Source organism: Maniola jurtina, chromosome 17 (genome assembly GCF_905333055.1).
Source record: "Maniola jurtina chromosome 17, ilManJurt1.1, whole genome shotgun sequence".
Taxonomy (NCBI): Eukaryota; Metazoa; Arthropoda; class Insecta; order Lepidoptera; family Nymphalidae; genus Maniola; species Maniola jurtina.
In genome coordinates this window covers 11,187,982-11,207,524 of record NC_060045.1, presented here as the reverse complement: position 1 = coordinate 11,207,524, position 19,543 = coordinate 11,187,982, and the positions used below count along the sequence as shown (strand labels likewise).

The window sequence follows — 19,543 nt, the reverse complement described above, 5'->3', positions numbered from 1 at the left end:
TACCCCCGGAAGCCTTCTCACCAGGACCGCTTTTAGATAGCTACCGATCATAATGGAAATAGCTACCCTAAGATAATGTAATAAATCTCATTTTAGCCTAACAAAAATTTTTGGTACACAGTCTAGTTAGTAAATGTAAGGTCTTTGCAGTCATCAGACATGACCACAGATAATTATGACATGACCAAAGACCTTATACATGACAGACGGCAGTTGACATCACAGAGTACCTACATATTGGTAGTGGACTTCGTCTGTACTGGCGTTTGCTGTCGCTAGTGATTACTTACATATCTGATATCATAGTTTATACTCTTTGTTTCAAAGTAAGTTGACGTATGGACTATGGATAATGGACGTATGTCGCATTTTGCTTTTGTTTCTGGTCGGTGTTTTCCCATATGTTATTGGTCTGTGGGTGTTTTGCAGCACGACTTTTGCATATCAAATTCTGAATAAATTTATTATTATTTGCGGTGGTTCAGAAATCAGAGGAATTTAATTGTTTTGCATTTGCAGTTAATCGATTTTCATATCGTGCAGCAAACTTCTTGTTTAGCCAGAGGAATTTCGTATAATCTTCGAAATGAATACAACCTCAAACATAACCATTTCATCGCCGAATATAAAATATACCGATGATTTTATTTTCTCTGAGTATGATTACGAGGAAACTTTGGTTACGAAATCTGAGCATGAACTGGTGGTAAGTTGAATTTTTGGTAAATATTCAAAGCATACTTTCTGTAAAATTCGCCGGTTTTCGTAACGATATCGATTTGGGAAGTTTCTAGGAATTCTGCGTAAATTCATTAATTAAGTTCATTCTATTTTTACTTTATCAGAAAATATTTCTTATTACATATTCAAGGCGAAGAGAATTTTTTTCATTGTAGTCAGTACAATGTACCTACATTAACAAGTCGAAAGTTACAATTGAAAAGTGCAGTACCTATATTATGTGTATTATGTGCTCATCTTTTAATATGTACTTAAATTTAACTTAAAAAGTTTAAAAATTCCTATTGTCTTGAGAAATCCAATGTTTATTATTTGGTCATATGTTTATTAATTGTTTTGTGTTTTGAGCAGAAAAATAAATGCCTAAAAACACAACAAAATATTTTTTAAATAATTTGTATAAGTTTTCCATTAGAAACTTACCAGTTTAATCCGCACTTAAACGGAAACGTTTAAGTGCGGAAACCAGCCCAGAGAGAAGAAGAAGAAGAAGACCAGTTTAATCAAGTCTTTCTTATTCCAGGCTACACCCTACCACATGTCACTGTCCATACGCACAGGCCGCAAGGTGGGCAAAGTAGGAGTGATGTTAGTGGGGTGGGGAGGCAATAATGGGTCTACCTTCACGGCAGCTGTGCTGGCCAATCGTCACCAACTCTCATGGAATACCAAGAATGGACAGATGGATTCAAACTGGTTTGTAAAAATAAATAGTTTCCTGAGCAATACTAATACCAATCCGTACAATACTAATTGTATGGATTTATTTACAAAATAAAATGCAATTTTTGTGAAATGTAGGATTCAAGGATTAAGTGATTTGAAATTGCCAGTAACAATAGGTCTTTTTGTTCAGGTATGGATCAATAACACAAGCATCGACAGTCAGACTGGGGCTTGATGAAAAGGGGAGTGATGTGTTTGTAGCCATGTCACAGCTGTTGCCTATGGTGCATCCTGATGACTTAGGTGAGTATCCTCTTAATCCAAAATTATAAATTTTCTGTCCATTTTTTTCTTTGTACACTAACTTTGCTTGGCTGCAATCATTTCTGTTGGCAAGTGATGATGCATAAGAACATACATACCTTCATACAGCCTAAAAACATTACCCTTGGGTTTAGAAACTTCACTTTGCTCATAGGTTCATTTGTAAAGGCAATCCCCACTGAGAAAGGATTTTGAGAAACAAGAGAATTTTCAAAACCTAAATCCACACTAACATAGTCAAAGCTATCAGTTAGTCTCCTTCCAAATGGAATTACGATTTTATTCCAATGTCTTGTGGATTGTCTCCTTCTCTTTCCAACTACCCTTTTACCCAATTTCGAACAAACTGTGAAGTAAATGTTTTGTTACGCCAGTGATCGATGGCTGGGACATAAGTCCGATGAACTTGGCAGACGCGATGGTACGCGCAAAGGTCATAGACTACGATCTGCAACAAAAGCTTCGCAAAGAGATGCTGGTTATGAAGCCAAGGCCCGCCATCTATGACCCGGACTTCATTGCTGCTAATCAGGTTAGTACACCCGACCTTGAACTTGCGCAGTGGGTGATTCAATAGGTGGCTATTTTGAAGGGTTCTATCCTGTAGTTCGCCAGTACATCTTTCGTTTATAATAAGTATAAGACAGTTTTTGGCATAGTGTATAAGGAACTTTATAGCAAGCATCTGAGAAATAATATTTCTATTTTTAGATCACGTGTTCGATACCGCTCCGCAAGCAAAACTCATTTCTGTATTGTATATAATAATAATTTAGATATGGTTATTTTTTCCCAATAGTATATATTATATCTACTGTATTTGCGTCAACTCTGCATAGCGCTATTAAAGTCGTTTGATATACCTACAGATAGTCTAGTGGTGGTAGTGGTATTTTTAGGCTCCTGATTTGAACCCCAGGCATGCATTTTAACTGTTAGTGCTAAGTGGATTGTAAGTAATTAATATCACTTGCTTTAATGGTGACGGAAAAATAGTGAGTGAAGTCTGTCATTCCGCACTTCGCAGCGTGTTGGACTATGGCCTAAAAATCTATAAATCCTTCTCTTCCTGACTTCTGAGAAGAGACCCGCACTCAGTAGAGTAGAAGATCGGCGATGGGTTTAGATAATGGTGATGATATGCCTACATCCTAACTACAATCTAATTAGTTGAACCCGGCGACCGATATAGATTCTAATGCCGCAGCCTAAAGAGATAATTCATACATTCGGTCAAAAGACATTGCGGGTTAAAGTGCATGATATGGGTCTGCCCGCGAAATTCTAATTTAATTTGGTTTTTCGCAATTTGTGAACTAATACGACAAAGTAGGCTTAAGGCATTTTAATTGCGCCAATGGCAGTATCATCCTCACAGGTTTACATAAAAAACGCAGTTAGACCCGTTCAGTGCGCCTTAATAGGGACTAGACGAGTTATTTTGCTTAGTAGTGGATAAGACGTTCGGGTATGCAGGAGTTAGGACGTAGATGTTAGGACCGTAAGCCGGCTTTCCGAAAAACCTCGAGGGCGTCGGCTAACTGTATGTATTTACGCTGTGTTAACGCTATTTCAAACCGAGTACTGAACTGCTGACGTCATGGCCAGTTGCAAACTGCATATTACCCATAACTGCTTATGTACACTTCCTGAACATGACAATGTGTTTGCAAATGACATGTTATACGGCTGATTAAGAGGGCTCTCTCCGTCACTCGTTTCCACTCGTTTCCACTCGTTTCATACAATCGTAGTTCCAATTTCATTTGAATATTAAGCAACCAAAGTCCATGAAATTTTGCAGACATATTCTAGAAACTAATATCTATGTCTGTGGTTTTCCAGATTTCTGTTAAAATATTCGGTTTCAAAGTTACGCGGTCTTAAAAATTTACATACAAATCTTTGAGCCCCTGTAATTTTAAAACTACATATTTTTAGAAAAATCTAAAACACCACAGACACAGATATTAGTTTCTAGAATATGTCTGCAAAATTTCATGGACTTTGGTTGCTTAATATTCAAATGAAATTGGAGCTACGATTGTATGAAACGAGTGGAAACGAGTGACGGAGAGAGCCCTGTTAAGTACAATGAGTATAAACGAGTTAATCTATAATGCAGCGATAGCTTAGTGGTTAAAAGTTCGTCATACTATTTGGAAGATCAGGTTCATACAACACAATATAGTCTGTTTGTCATTTTCTTCCTTCTTTTTTCCTAGTTTTTTTTTCCGCACTTAGACGTAGCCGTCCGATGTGCGTGATATTGTGTCATTTCATTGACATACTAGATGATTCACTAAAAAATACCATGGAACTCTGATTTCCCTGGGTAAACATAGTCTACACCGTCTTTAGAGTCGAGGATGTATAGGCTATCTCTGTACCGCTACCAAGTACCTAGATGATGCTCGCAACTTCGTCTGAGTGGATTTAGGTTTTTTAAAAATTCCGTGAGCACTCTGTGCGGGATAAAAATAGTCTATGTCCGTTTTCAGAATGTTATATTTTTCTAGATTTGGTGCAGACCAAATCGATGCTGACGTCCACTAATTCGTCTGCGTGGATTTAGCATTTTTAAAAATCCCGTGGAAACATATTATGTTCCGTAGACGTGGATTTTCCAGTACAAAAAGTAACCCATTTCTGTCCCCGGGATTTAAGTTAACTCAGTACCAAACATCAAAATCGATTAAACGGATGGGCTGTGAAAAAGGAGCAGGCAGATACACTTTAGAATTTATAATATTAAATAAACAGAACATGGTTTATATTCTTGGCGATTGAAAGTTAATCTTAGAAGATACCTACACTTATAGCACATAATTTATCTTTAGACCTATTTAATAGAAACAATTCCATGTTACTTTCATTGTTTTCATATACCTAACTCGAACGGTTAATCGATACCTAAACCAGGAAGCTAAAGGGATCTTAAGCTAATTCGTGGCAGTAACATGACCTCTCACGTGGCAGGCAATATGTGGGTCACGCGGTTCTAGTTTGCGTTGTAGATAGAATTAGGTATCACGTTGTACATTTGGAACTAGCTTGTGGTCACCACTTCCGCGTGGACTAAATCAATTTATGACCCCTATTTTACTCCCTTAGGGGTTGAATTTTCATAAATCCTTTCTTAACGGATACCTACGTCATGATAGCTGTCTGCATGCCAAACAGCCCGACCCGTCAAGTAGTTTGAGCTGTGCGTTGACAGATCAGTCAGTCAGCTTTTCCTTTTATATTTATACTAGCTGATGCCCGCAACTTCGTTCCCGTGGATATAGGTTTTTAAAAGGAAGGAGTTTCCGGGATAAGAATTAGCCCATGTGTTAATCCAGGATATAATCTATCCCAGCCTAATCCGTCCAGTACTTTTTGTGTGAAAGAGTAACAAACATCCATACATCCATACATACAAACTTTTACTTTTATAGTAGGATTTAGATTTCAAATAGGTGTATTTTGAATCGATCGAGGTAGACTGAAGGACGAATTTACCTACACGTCTAAACAGTTATCAGCACTTGAGTACTGAATAAACTTCCGCGGAGAAATAACCGCAGGAACTACGTAATTAATGATAAAGCCTGAATGTCTGAGCTACAAAAAACCTGAACTACAAAAATATAGGTAAGTACTGAAGTAAATTTTGGAGGTCACAATGTAAACTACTTTCCTGTTTTGAGCGGCTTATTTTTAGGAGTCCATACCCTAAGGGTGCCAATGGGATCCTATTACTCCCTATCCCCTCCCCTCCCCTGTCCGTCCGTCCATCCGTCTGTTCCTAAGTTTTTGCTAGCGTTCTGGTTACACCTTGTATAAGATTCACTAATATATTTGGACACCAAGACTTGGTAGAATGTGTAAGGTAACTCACTTAATATAAGACCTACTTGTAACCACATTCCAGCGAATAATCCATTATTTATAACCTACAGGCGGACCGCGCTGTGAACCTCATCCGTGGAACGCGCCACGAGCAGTACCTTCAAATTCGAGCCGATATCAAGGACTTCCGTGACAAGAACAAACTGGACAAAGTTGTCGTGCTCTGGACCGCTAATACAGAAAGGTACGCTTTTCCTTGGCTTAGGAGATCCAGAATAACTGACATAGTTCAACGGGTCGCGAAGCTGAAATGGAAACGGGCAGGGCGCATAGTACGAAAAACCGATAGATGTTGGGGTCCCAAGGTGCTGGAATGGCGACCTCGCACTGGAAAACGCAGCGTTGGTAGACCCTCCACTAGGTGGGCAGACGACATCAAATGAGTCGCAGGGAGCCGCTGGATTCAGGCGGCGCAGTTTCCTTATGTCCCAGCCCCAGGTTACTTTTTCAGTCGCCTACAACGAGGAGCCCTCTACGGGTATGCTCCATGGTAGGTTGATCCATGCAGGTAAGATCATCGAAAAGTCGACTAGGAATCCTCGAAACTAAATGCCAAATATTTGAGTTGATTCAATATTTTTATTAGCTTATTTACTTGAGTATCAGCCCAAATTAGAGATACGTACTCATTTGAATGACATAGAATCACATTCACAACAGTTATTTGTATCGACGACATTTACCGTGAACTTGGAATAAATAGCGATTGTATTCATGGTGATAATATGTATGTGTACCATTATAATCAATAAACCATGAACTTGGAACGAAGTAACTAGTTACGTATCGAACGATAACATAAATTCTAATAAGTAGTTTATCTACCTGCCTACATATTTTTTCAGATATGTTGAACGCGAATTGACTTAATGATTAATAGGCACTTAGCGGTTATAACTTTCTCTCTCTCTCTCTCTTTATAGTCGTATTCATCATTACTGAAGGCCGTGAGCCCTTGCCATCAATCCTATGATGGTAGGAGTTCTCTTGGAATAATATGCATATAAAGCTTGTACCAGGAGTGGATACGACAATAGTGCAACGGGTGGCGTTTGAACCGCCGACCTTTGGGAATTCAGTCCGCTCCTCAACCGTTGAGCTATCGAGGCTCTAGGTTTGACTTAATGCTTTCACAATCTGTGTTATCCTTTTCCTTAGGGAACATCTTGAAAAGGATAGCACTTGTTATAGATCTGTCAATTTAGTTTAGAGATTGTGTTCAACCGAATCAAAACTTTTTTACAATTTACACTTCGTAGAATCTGATGCCTTGGTCAGGTAAAATAATGCATACTGCTAACTTATTATTGTTGACGGTGAATGAAATTATCACGCCATGTGAGTCAGCAATGGTGATGCAACTAGTGCGTCAATTAAATCTATTTGCGTACCGTTTATGAACTAAGTACTCATAGTTTAGTTCCTATATGAGATAGTTTATTGTAGCTTTAGCTAACGTAACTAGAAAGATAAGATTTTTCGATTGAATCCTTGTGTTGACAACCTAATGATACTTTGCTGTGTAAAATGGATCAGAAATATGGTAGTTTCCAATTTCCTGTCCCTAGCTCACATTTCTAATCAATTTCTACGAGACATTGTACTTACTTAAATACTGAATCGTGTTTCGGATTCATTGTCTTTACTGACAATACGCATTGTTCAAAGACTGGCGTTGTACTTACCTACTGTCTTACTAAAGGTGCCCACGCACTTGAACAGAACTGCAGCTGAACTGCGCGTCGCGGCTAGATTTCACCAACGTCGAGTGACGTTTAACTGATGATTAAATTGGGCGTAATGACAGTTTTTGTATTGAAAACCTGCCAGAATATCTTAACGTTTGGATAAGTAAAGTATAATAAGATAAGTTTTATGTACCTATAGCTTATTTTATTTTACTTACATATGTATACTGGGTTATTTTGCCTTTAATAAAAAACGTTATTATTATTGGATAGAATCAGGCGTTACTTTGCGGAGGTTCATGTTTAGCAAGAAACAGTTAAAAATTATTTTGCTATAATCCGCCAACAGGATAAATCTGTATGGTCAAACATGCAGTTACCAAGCTAAGCACCGCTTACCTCCCCAACCAAGCAATAAAGCCAAGTTCCCAAGCAAGCACTGCCACCAACATTCACATGCAACACCACACAAGACTTTTCCACTACTCTCGACGCACGTTTCGCCCCGACACCGGAGCATCCTCAGGAGATTTCGACTTTACAATGCTGTATTGTCAAGACAATAGCATTGTAAATGTATGCTGTATTGTCAAGACAATAGCATTGTAAAGTCGAAATCTCCTGAGGATGCTCCGGTGTCGGGGCGAAACGTGCGTCGAGAGTAGTGGAAAAGTCTTGTGTGGTGTTGCATGTGAATGTTGGTGGCAGTGCTTGCTTGGGAACTTGGCTTTATTGCTTGGTTGGGGAGGTAAGCGGTGCTTAGCTTGTAACTGCATGTTTGACCATACAGATTTATCCTGTTGGCGGATTATAGCAAAATAATTTTTAACTGTTTCTTGTTTATTATTATTAATTACTAGCTGATGCCCGCGACTTCGTCCGCGTGGATTTACGTTTTTCAAAATTCCGCGGGAACTCTTTGATTTTCCGGGATAAAGATAGGCTATTTCTATTTGTTAATCCAGGGTATAATCTATTTCCATTCCAAATTTCAGCCAAATCCGTCCAGTAGTTTTTGCGTGATTGAGTAACAAACATCCAAACATCCACACTTAACCTTTATAATATTATTAGGATTAGGTTAAGACTTATTTTACGCTGGTGAAATCGGCGCTTAATCTACGTGTAACTTTGTCGTAGGTTCTGCGAAGTAACACCCGGCGTTCACGACACGGCAGACAATCTCGAAAAAGCTCTCCGACAGAACAACTCTGAAATCTCACCGTCCACCATCTTCGCACTAGCTGCCATCGATGAGGGAGTGAGTAATGAGTATAGCTTTGTTACGGACCAGTTACTTTTATTTACCACTAGCTTATGCCCGCGACTGCGTCCGCATGGACTACAATATTTCAAACCCCCATTTTACCCGCTTGGGGGTAGAATTTTCAAAAATCCTTTCTATCTGATGTCTACGTCATAATAATTATCTGCTCAGCCCGATCCGTCTAGTAGCTGTGCGTTGATAGGTCAGTCAGTCAGTCAGTCAGTAATTTTTTCCTTTTATATATTTAGCAGAGGATGATGATTATGTTCTCTATGAAGTGTTAATAACTTTTTTCAGTGTTGCTACATCAACGGCTCGCCTCAAAATACGATAGTGCAAGGCGTGGTGGAGCGCGCGGAGAAGAATGGTGTTTTTGTGGCTGGAGACGACTTCAAATCTGGACAGACCAAACTCAAGTCTGTTCTGGTTGATTTCCTGGTTTCAGCTGGTAAGTCTTACGTACTAAGTACGTAAGGTAGTAAGGAACTTACGTTTTTGAAACAAAACAAGCTTATGCATCTGGCTTCGTCTGCGTGATTTAGGGTTTAAAAAAACTTTGGGAAACTATTCAATTTCTCGGGATAAATCACAACCAATGCAATTGTTTATTGGTTTCTTGGTTTGTCCTTCAATCACGTCGCAACAGAGCAATGGATCGATGTGATTTTTTGCAAGGGTATAGTTACAGACCTGGAGAGTGAAGTAGTCTACAATTTAACTCGAAAAATCAAAGAGTTCCCACTGGATTTTTAAAAACCTATTTGGGTTTAGTGGTGTGGTAGAAAAAGAAATTTTAAATTTTAATAATTATATTATATAAAGAAGAAACTTCTTTGCCCTCAGGTTTGAAGCCAGTTTCGATCGTGAGCTACAATCACTTAGGCAACAACGATGGCAAGAACTTATCTGCACCCAGGCAGTTCCGCTCTAAAGAGGTAAGTATTTTAAGTTATTGTTAAAAGGTAAAGAAAATTGCCAGCAATGACATTGCAAATAAAACTATTTAATTTCTGTATAACAAGGTGCTTAGGTAACTCATTAATTTTTATGCCATTTAATAACTAACTAGTATTATTTAGATCCTACAATATATTTTGTAGATTTATTTTATTATTCTACTGTACCGATCTGACTTTCGTAAGCGCTTTTATAAGTCTAAATCGAAGAATAAATAAACATAAATAAAAATACTTACAAATTGCCAAAAATGTACAGTGTCAAATTTCATTATTTTTATTTTGTTTAAAGTAAGTAAATTGTTACAGATAACAAAGAGCAACGTCGTAGATGACATGGTGGAATCAAACCCCTTGCTTTACAAGCCGGGAGAGAAACCTGACCACGTGGTCGTCATCAAATACGTGCCCTATGTCGGTCAGTATCATTGTTGTATTGTGTAAGGGAACTCATATTCGCTACTTTTTATCCCCGAAAATCAATGAGTTCCCACGGGATTTAAAAAAATACTTGAATTCATGCGGGCGAAATCGCGGGCATCATCTAGTAAGGAATAGTTATTTGTTCAACAAGATAGCAAAGTTCATTTGTGTTCAACACCGAGCGGGCGAAGGGTTCTATAATAAGTTAGAATCTTGTGTGTATGTTACATGTTACAGGTGATTCCAAACGTGCAATGGACGAGTACACGTCAGAGATCCTGCTGCACGGCACCAACACTATCGCGGTGCACAACACGTGCGAGGACTCCCTGCTGGCCGTGCCGCTCATCCTGGACCTGGTGCTGCTGGCCGACCTGTTTTCCAGGGTCGCCTTTCGTAGGGACGCGTTACACGGTACGTAGAAATTTCCAGGCTTATCTAATTAGGCTAATTGTCCTACATATACCTTGAAAAATCATAACCCTTCCTTTCGGCTTTGCCGTAGTCGGGTAAAAATGACGCACTTCATACAAACTTTCATCTGTTTTATTAACGCTGTGGTAACGGATGAACGTCTACTGCTGGACCTATGTCCAGCAGTAGACGTCCATTGGTTAGTAAAATGATTTTGTTGATGCTCAAACTTGTCTGCTATTTCAGATTGGAGTCCCATGCACGCAGTGCTATCTCCTCTAGCTTATCTACTCAAAGCCCCGATGATGCCTCCCGGAGCGCCCGTAGTCAACGCATTGTTCAAACAACGCGCCTGCATCGAGAACATTATGCGGGCTTGCCTTGCCCTGCCGCCCCTACATCATATGCAGCTTGAACACAAGGTAAGTAAAATGAACAACTACCCGCACTTACAAAAATATCCTTTTAAACAAAATAGGTTGGAAGCACCCCACCAACCATATAACCAACGAAAGCCTATCAGAAATTTCAAAGAAATATAAGCGACGTAATCAACAACATTTAGTCGGAGCGTGTAATGGGTTCAGCTAGGTGATGACACCAAAATCCATAAGTTAGATAAAATAGCTTTGGTATCTATGCAAAGCCCGAATAGCGTCCTTCGTCACGTGGTCAACGCATAGTTCAAACAACTATTGGCGTCACTCAGAAAAGCAGGTATTATTTAAATATTTTTATCGAATTATTGGAATGTCCTCTCCAAAACCAACACAAAAAAAACACAAGTTTAATGTGTAAGGTTATCCGAGAGTTTTAATCTAATGCCAAAATAAATAATTTAATTAGAGCGTGATTGCTATCACAACATCTAATTATTCAGTTCACAATCCAAATACCGAAAATATGCGATATCGCTCCGAATCTCAGAAGGAGACTGAACTAAAACCTTCAAAACACCCGTATTTATGCAAGTTCAATCTTGTCGGCCTCCTAGTAACAGATTGTATGACATCGAATGAGCGAAATATCGATTTTATCAAACTACCTGCATTAGATAAATTAATAATTTTATATTATTTTTGACAACTCAAATCAATTTTAAAAAAATAACCTTACACAACGCTCCTACATTGATAATATTATGCGAGCTTGTCTCGTTTAGCCGTCCATACTTACATGCAGCTTGAACATAAGATAAATAAAATTTACGACTACCCGCACTTTTTTTTTCTAACTTCCTGTAACGGATGCGTCGAAACGACACTAAATTGTTATTTTTATTTCAGGTACCATTCCTAATGTCGGAGCTACATTCAGGAGCCATGTTCAAATCAGCGCCGCCGGCGAAGAAGCAAAAAGTAGCGCATACTAACGGTGACCAATAAGGTATTACAATTTCAAACGTCAAAAAAAAATAGTTCTCTATTTTAAACTTTAACTATAACTTTCAGTATATCAGTGTTGGGATATGGTATATTATTTTTTCAGTATTCTATAAGTATTGGTTTTCTTTTGCATTCCTCATTTCAAGAGCACAAAACTGTGGTATACAAATTATTTTTATCAAATTTTTCTTTTCATATACACTATACAGTGATTTTAGGTTCACTTGCACAACTAACAGTTAAAATATGCAATCAATTTTTTTCTATATCTGTTCTTTTCTTCCCAATCCTCGAATTAATGTGTCAAAAAGTGACAGAAATACATTACATAATATAAATAAACCAAAATATGTATAAAGTTGCAGGTGGGCCTAAGTATAAGTTTTTGTGTAAAATGCTATGTTAGCGAGAACGTTATAGGTACGCTATCTATAACATATCTATTGTATAATATCATTGGATAAAGACATTTTTCATTTAAAAAAAATTGATTTGTCATAAAATTTGCAAATAATGCCAACAGTAAAACAGTTTACTCAAAGACTTATCAGATCTTTTTTTAGTGTAGTATTATAATAAACTCCTATTTTGTTACAAAATGTATCTCGAATATTCTGTGTCTCGAAATAGTTAAACTATTTGTGCACTAAGTGTTTAGTTTAGTTCGTTTGGTTTTAAGAAAATATTATTTATTATTGAGTATTTAGTTTTGGCTGTGTGATAGTGATTTTGTACTTTAGTGAGATGCTCTAAACCAAAACATTTACAGGTGTTCGCGGAAAAAAAACTGTCCCATCTGTGTTCACAAACATAACTAACGACCGAAATCATCTGTAATCATTCTGTAGTCTGTCGATAAGTTACTTAGCAATGTTGTTATTTGTCAAAAATTGTATGGTCTTTTTTGGCAAATAATAACATTGCTATTTGCTAAGTAACATGTCGACAAACTGTACAGAGATTGTTTTTATTATTTATTTATTTTTGGCACTGAAAATAAGAGGTGCGTTTTCACTAATCAGACATCCTTAAAACTGAGAATTTCACAAAAATCCCTTTTCACGAAACTTCTTTCTTCAGAGAAAAACTCCTGAGCGTTTAAATAAGGTAATGAAACATCGTGAGGCCTACACGCCTGAGAGCTCTCCATAATATTCCCAAAGGTGTGTGAAGGTGCCAATTACCACTTGGCTCCCTTCTCATTCTGAGAAGAGACCCGTAGTGGGCCGGCAATGGGTTGTTACTGTTGATGATGATGGTATGCAAGCATTTTTCCGTCCCTGACGGAAGCCTGACTGCAGACAGCTAAGTGTTTGTGAATACAGTAATAATTACTAGATAAGAAGTAGGTACCACATTACCTACCTGTATAAATATTTAAAATTCTAGTTTTTTTTTACAGGTTTATTATGGTCAGTGAAAATGTGTGATTTGTACATTCCAATTTCGATTCAAAATTATATGGAAAATAATTTTTTCTGTATTAAAAATTATATTAATGGACTTGTAGTGATGTTTTGCAGACTTAACCACCCTAAAATAACCGCCATACAGTGTATACTCGGAAACACCCTGACTACTACTAATATATACATTCTAAAAATAATATATAAATTCCGTTGACGGGATGGATAATTTCCTAGTATACAATATACACCCTAAGATATCTGTTTTAGGGTGGATAAACGGAATAAGCCAAGCAATTAAACGTTGTCAAAAAAAAAACTGCCATCATATTATTTTTTAGTTATTGTTTTGTTTCTATATGATGTGAAACATCGTATTCAAATATTTATGATCTGTTAAACTTTTTTCAGTCGTGTTCCTATATTCAATCTATCTGTAACATTCATTGCCCCATCAAATTTTGGACCTATTTACAATTTTTTAAGTCATCCAGTAATTAGTGTTTGTTACACATTGTAATCGAAAATTATATGAAAAACAAAAAAGAACTTCGAAAAAAAAAATGAGACTAAATTATATTCTTGTTGTTATCACTTAATAAATTTCTATTAATTATTTATTTGATTTATTTAAAAAAAAAGTATTGTATAACCTCCTGTTGATTGGTGTTTCAAAACAGTATTAGAATTTATCTGATATATTTTAGCAAATTAGAGCACCCAGTGTATTGTTAGAATTTAAATTATAATAGTTTATTCTCAAAGAATTGATGCATTTATAGATTATATTAATTAGGAAACTGACTGTCGAAATTTTGAGGGTATTTAGAAATACTAGTAGGTAGAATTAAAAAGTAGAATATGGCAAACTTGGAACTAGAATGTATTCTTTAGTGAATCAATTAATTTGTATCAAGGAAACTAAATGTTTGTTGATCAAACAAATTCTATGCAAATACGTTACTTTACGTTCTAGAGACAAGTTGGCCTATAGGCGCGCTATACACGAATGAAAATATCGCGGTGATTCAGTTCTCTTTTGAATCTTGTAGAGTTCCGAAAGTATGTAAACTTTTGCAGGACGATTTGTCGCGATTTTAAATAATTCGTTTCTCACTTAGTTACATTGGTAACTATCGCCTGAGCGTCAGGCCTCTTCGACAGTCATAGCGTCTAAAATTGAAGCTCAAACTCATCTATATCTAGCATTTATGAAATGCTCAAACGCTTCCTATCGGATAACTTCGTCTGAATGGTCCAGGAAAATTACAAGAGATGAATGAAAAAAAAAATGAAAAAAAATTTACTAACCAAAAAAACAACATATTCAATTTTTCGCTGTCCGATGGTAGTCACACTTGGTAATCCTGTGTCGTGGCGCTGTTACATTCATGTCGTTCGTGTATATAACGCCTAATTTTATTTTTTCTGGTACTTACAGATACTCGAATATAATATGAATTGTAATTGTTTAGTATTACAAATGAATCCTTTGTGTGTAGACTTACAAAAAGGCTATGTATACTTAAATTATTTTTGTGCACTTATATGGAAATAAATTGATGTCCTGATGGGATTATGAGTTTTAATTCACATTATTTAGGGCCTGCATAGTACGTAGACGATTGTCGCGGAGAGCATAAGTCCGTCGTCTTTTAGGCTGAAATCTATTAATTTATTTTGCTCAGACTTAAGACACTGTTAAAACCAGATAGATTTATGTCAGCTATATAGCGCTGTCTTGTTTTAAGTGTCTTAAGTCTGAGCAAAGTCAAAGTGCGCTCTAAACATATCGACTCGCAACGCCATTTTTTCTGTGTGGTCGCAGCTTTACCAACAAGAAATATAAATAAAAGATGGTGTCAGATTAATCATTCTTTATTTTCAGTTAAGCATAGAATAGTACAGTACCTCAAGTTCACCAGTCTAATTTGACAATACGTCGACATCCACGCACCAAGCATTTCACAGAGAAATCGTATCAAGTTACAATAATATTTATATTGGTGTTTTATAATACACATATAAATTGAATGAAATAAGACCCCTAAAAAAAAATTACGACGACGTGTGTATAGACTCCCCGATTCGGTAACCGAGTGATCTACAGCGAACAAACAAAACTAAATACAATATTTTGTTCAAAGTAAAGCTAAGTATACATTCATTTACATTGTTTTGTGAAGTAACTTTAAAAATAACTTAAACGAATAACTAAAACGAATTTTGTGCCCGCGTGGGCACAAAATTCGGTCGGTCACAATAGTTTTTATTTAAATCACCGACCCGAATTATTTTTCGCGAGATTATTAGGGCGGATACATACTTTTAATACTTAACGCGGCATTTATACAAGAGTCACACTAAGTAGGTACGTCCGGGCTTTATTTATTCTGGTCACATAAAATATTGCCACTCAATTTCGCTTTGTTAAACAGATTTATAGTTTTATAAGGCCGCGTATGTTAAAAGTATGTGTCCCGTCTTTACATTTGTTAATGTCATTGAGTCATGCAGTTAGTACTTTTCTTTATTACATATCTATTACTATAAAAAAGTGTTTGGTAATTTAACAAAATATACCTACAGTGACTAAAATTATCAAAAAAAAAAGTTTGCAAATGTAGGTAAGTATGTTACCTAACTGTTAATGTACAGATTTTACATAGCACTTGTGATGTCGCTTCGAAAAATAAAAATGCAAGAATGCATTCTATTACAATGGAATGATTAATAAGTAATTAAGAACTAAACAATTAATAATAATAATTAATTTATACCTAAAGTATCAAAATACTAATTAAATACTTAAAATTTAAGTTTCTACACGCAGGCCTAGAGGCAACGCAACCACGCAAATAATAAAGGCCTTGTCTCTATTACATTGAAATTGTAACTAAACTCCCGAGCAAATAATCCGGGTCGGTTATTTTGAATTAAAGGGTTTAACAAGCCGGATTTTTTGCTAGCGAGATGCACAAATTGCATTTTGTGATTTTTTTGACACTTTTACATACAATTTTTGTATGTCAAAAAAAAGTCTAAAGGGCAGTAATAAGTGTGTTACGATTTGAATGTCATAGCGAATAAGGCCTCTCGGTTATACTATGACAAAATCTGCAAAACAAACAAGGGTAACAACACACACGACGTATAACAGTAGCGACCAACACGCCGTAGATAATATTATACGATACAATATCGAGCGGAAAGAATCGACGCGCGTGTGAAACATACCTAATATCGATATCGGTGCAAAATGTCTAATAGATAGTCTCTACGCACTATTTAGAATAGTTGTGGACACAGCCGCCGCCCATGATCCGATATACAATACAATTAAATACACTTGCAAAGAGCAAAAAGTCCGGTTCCGTCACAAAAATCTTGTTTTTTCCGAAACATTGAATGAAATAAAAATATATAAATATATTAGTCTTAGCGAAAATACTTAAATAATGTATTTTAAAACGATTAAAGTTACTAACTTCAGTAATTAATTAAAGTATTTTATTTAAACACAAGCCCATAGAACGGTTTTTATCTTATGCACTTTCGGAGATATTTTTTTTGGGACCGAACCGGATTTATTGCTCGCGAGTTTTTATAATATAAAGTCTTTTTCATCTACATTAACAATAATTTGTAATATATTATTTTAATAATATATCGATAACCGATTTTACGATTTTTTTTTGTTAATTTAATATACACGATTTAAATTTGTTTCAGTGCTCATTAATTATCATTATATATTTCTTTATTTATTTAAACGTTAATTTTATAAAATTCGTTGGCTACCTAATCGAGTGTTTTTTTATTTAGCTTCGAAAGAAGAAGTTGGATACTACTTTTAGGGAGTGGAATATATTATACATTAATACAAGAGGAATTATTTCCTTTCTCGATGAGAGGTTTAACAACGTGTTAACATGGAATTACAAAGGCAGTAACATACTTTTAACAAGCGACGCGCAGTTTGGTGAATTGTGACGTGCGTTACCAACTGTTTTAAAAAAAAACCAAATTCGAAAATGCTCCAGATAGAACTAATTTATTTAAAAAAAAAAAAAATTGTTTGGAGGAGCCAATACGGGATTTTTTTCTATTTGAGAAACAAACTTCGGACGTCTCTTACTCTCCATTGAAATCACATAAGCTGTCAGTGACGATATCAAGTGCTATAACCAGTCTGCACGGTAAAATTATGGACATACGATAATTAATCTTTGTATGAAGGAATTTTTGAAACCCGCTAGATTACGCACTAGGCACTAAAATTGCGCTAAATAAGCGGTGAAATATCAAAAATTCACTAGATCTAGTACTGGAAGTACTATTGTTGCAAGATATGGTGTGAATCAAATCAAAACTTTTTTTATGACCAAAATTCGACAAGCGAAGCGAAGATTGATCGGTTGTTTGCAGACTGATTCTGTTGTTAAAAGTATGTTTTCGCCCTAACTCTTTATGGCTGAATACTAAAACGCTACCTTTTAAGCGTACCTCAAATATTAAGTGATTTTGTTTGGTGCTAACAAAAAGTTAAAAAAACTATCATTTCAAATCTCCGGTTCTCATGCTTAAGAATTGTTTCAATATTCTGGGAATGTCGCTCGAAATTCTAGTAAAAATAAGTTTCATACCGCTAAACATACGAGTACCTACTACAATTACAAAGAGCATGAGGATGAAATGTGCCATATTATAAAACATTTTTAGGAATCCTTTATATAGATTTTGTAATAACCTACTTTGTCAATATAATTACCTAATATTATCTTCTTTACAACTTTCAACACGAACTTTACACATTTGACATTACTAATTATTTTCATTATCGACGATAAAATAAAAATATCAGCTTAGAAATGTACAGTCACCTGGCTTTAAGTTACAAAAATTAAAATTCAATAATGATTTAACTTTATTAGATTTCAGTTGCCAATAAATGAAACAATTCATAGTCACGTGACGAATTTCGCCTCTCTTTAGCGCAGTCTTAAGGCCGAGCCAGAGGCAAACAGTTTCGACGCGACGCCATCTTGAATTATTCTTTCATATTGGAGAAACTTTACAATTTAAGGCTGAGGTACAGTATGTACTTTGACTTTCTTAAACTTTAGTTTCAGTTTTGCCAAGAGACAAAGTTAAGCCAAAGACATAAATCTATCTCATTTTAACTCTAAGTAAAGTTTGAGATAATTCAAAGTAAGCTCTATAAATCTCAGCCTTAGACATGCTTTTTCATTGACTATACACTTTCCTTCACAATCTATTCGAATAATGAAGCTACGAATCTAGCTTATATCTAGGCTTCTAGGGAAATCTAATTGGATTACTACGTGCTCCATAGAGGCCTTAACTCGATTATGATATTTAAAACGTAACCACACAAAAAACAAAACTTTTGTATTTAGAGATTTTTTGTACTTGATAAGATTATTTGTATCGAGAATTCGTTGAAAATGAGTTTGACGCGTGGTTTCGGTTTAGATTTCATAAGAAGTAAGGTCTAGGGCATATTTTTTCACTACAGTTAATTCCTTACGTGCCTTCTTTTGAGCAGTTGCCTGTCTCCAAAAAGATAACTACTACAATACAATTTATTGCTCGAAAACAATTTTAAATATACCCCCAATATTCGTTAAAATCTTTGTATAGATTTTTATTCGATTTAATTTATATCCTAGTATAGTAAGTATATACGTTTTGTAATTTGTAATATTACAAATATTATAGAGAATTTTTACAGTGACACGTAGTCTTTGTATATATTTTATTTTCTAATCATTAAAATTTTAATAAATTTTCCGAAAGGCATAAATTAATTATAATAATTTTGCATTTAATATGATGCGTCAAATATTAACCATAAGATTATAAGTAATATAAAACTTTTCCCGTTTGTCAATATTTAAACAAAATTTTAATATCCTTATATTTTTTTGTAACTTTTAACATTCCCTTAATTATGGCAGTTGGCACAAAGGCAAATGTCATTGATATTTTGACCAAAAAAAATTTTTTTTAAATATAGTTTTACAGTGACGCATCACATAAGTATTTAACGATATCATTCTTTATTAATATTCTACTTGATCATTCAAATATTTAATACACAATATTTCAATACTTCATATAGTACATTATATACATTTAGAAGCGTTGAATCGAATATTCCCTTACTATATCAGGTAAAATGACCAAGTATTGTGGCCATTTCCCACCATATTCCCAAATTAGATAGTTTTAAAATACGCTTTATTTATATCCCACTAAAGTCGAATATCATTTGTTCAGACGAACACCATCAAGTATCATACAGTTTACATTTGCTGCACCCGTTTTGAGTAGTATTGTAGTTATCGAGACGCGC

At 35.6% G+C, this 19,543-nt stretch overlaps 1 protein-coding gene across 3 annotated transcripts; it reads left to right on the top strand.

Annotated features, from left to right (window-relative positions):
- Positions 1–308: 308 nt before the first annotated feature.
- On the top strand, positions 309–14,740 carry LOC123873820 (inositol-3-phosphate synthase). 3 transcript variants are annotated; one of them, XM_045918888.1, is made up of 13 exons: positions 309–326; positions 520–706; positions 1,265–1,437; positions 1,598–1,710; positions 2,106–2,263; positions 5,676–5,809; positions 8,454–8,574; positions 8,878–9,028; positions 9,424–9,515; positions 9,846–9,954; positions 10,197–10,373; positions 10,620–10,795; positions 11,660–14,740. In XM_045918888.1, exons 2-13 carry the CDS (start codon positions 587–589, stop codon positions 11,756–11,758), a joined length of 1,623 nt encoding a protein of 540 aa, XP_045774844.1. In that variant the 5' UTR covers positions 309–326; positions 520–586; the 3' UTR covers positions 11,759–14,740. The 3 variants fall into 3 exon arrangements, with proteins under 3 accessions (XP_045774844.1, XP_045774843.1, XP_045774842.1); XM_045918887.1 differs by having other exon boundaries at positions 325–385; XM_045918886.1 differs by lacking the exon at positions 309–326 and having other exon boundaries at positions 419–706; positions 11,660–11,759; positions 13,161–14,740.
- Positions 14,741–19,543: the final 4,803 nt, after the last annotated feature.

Bases quoted from the DNA above. Each gene is read 5' to 3' on its own strand.
- LOC123873820 (XM_045918888.1), top strand. From the start codon at position 587: ATGAATACAACCTCAAACATAACCATTTCATCGCCGAATATAAAATAT. The intron at 2,264-5,675 runs GTTAGTACACCC...TATAACCTACAG, and splicing joins ACTTCATTGCTGCTAATCAG to GCGGACCGCGCTGTGAACCT. The intron at 5,810-8,453 runs GTACGCTTTTCC...ACTTTGTCGTAG, and splicing joins TGGACCGCTAATACAGAAAG to GTTCTGCGAAGTAACACCCG.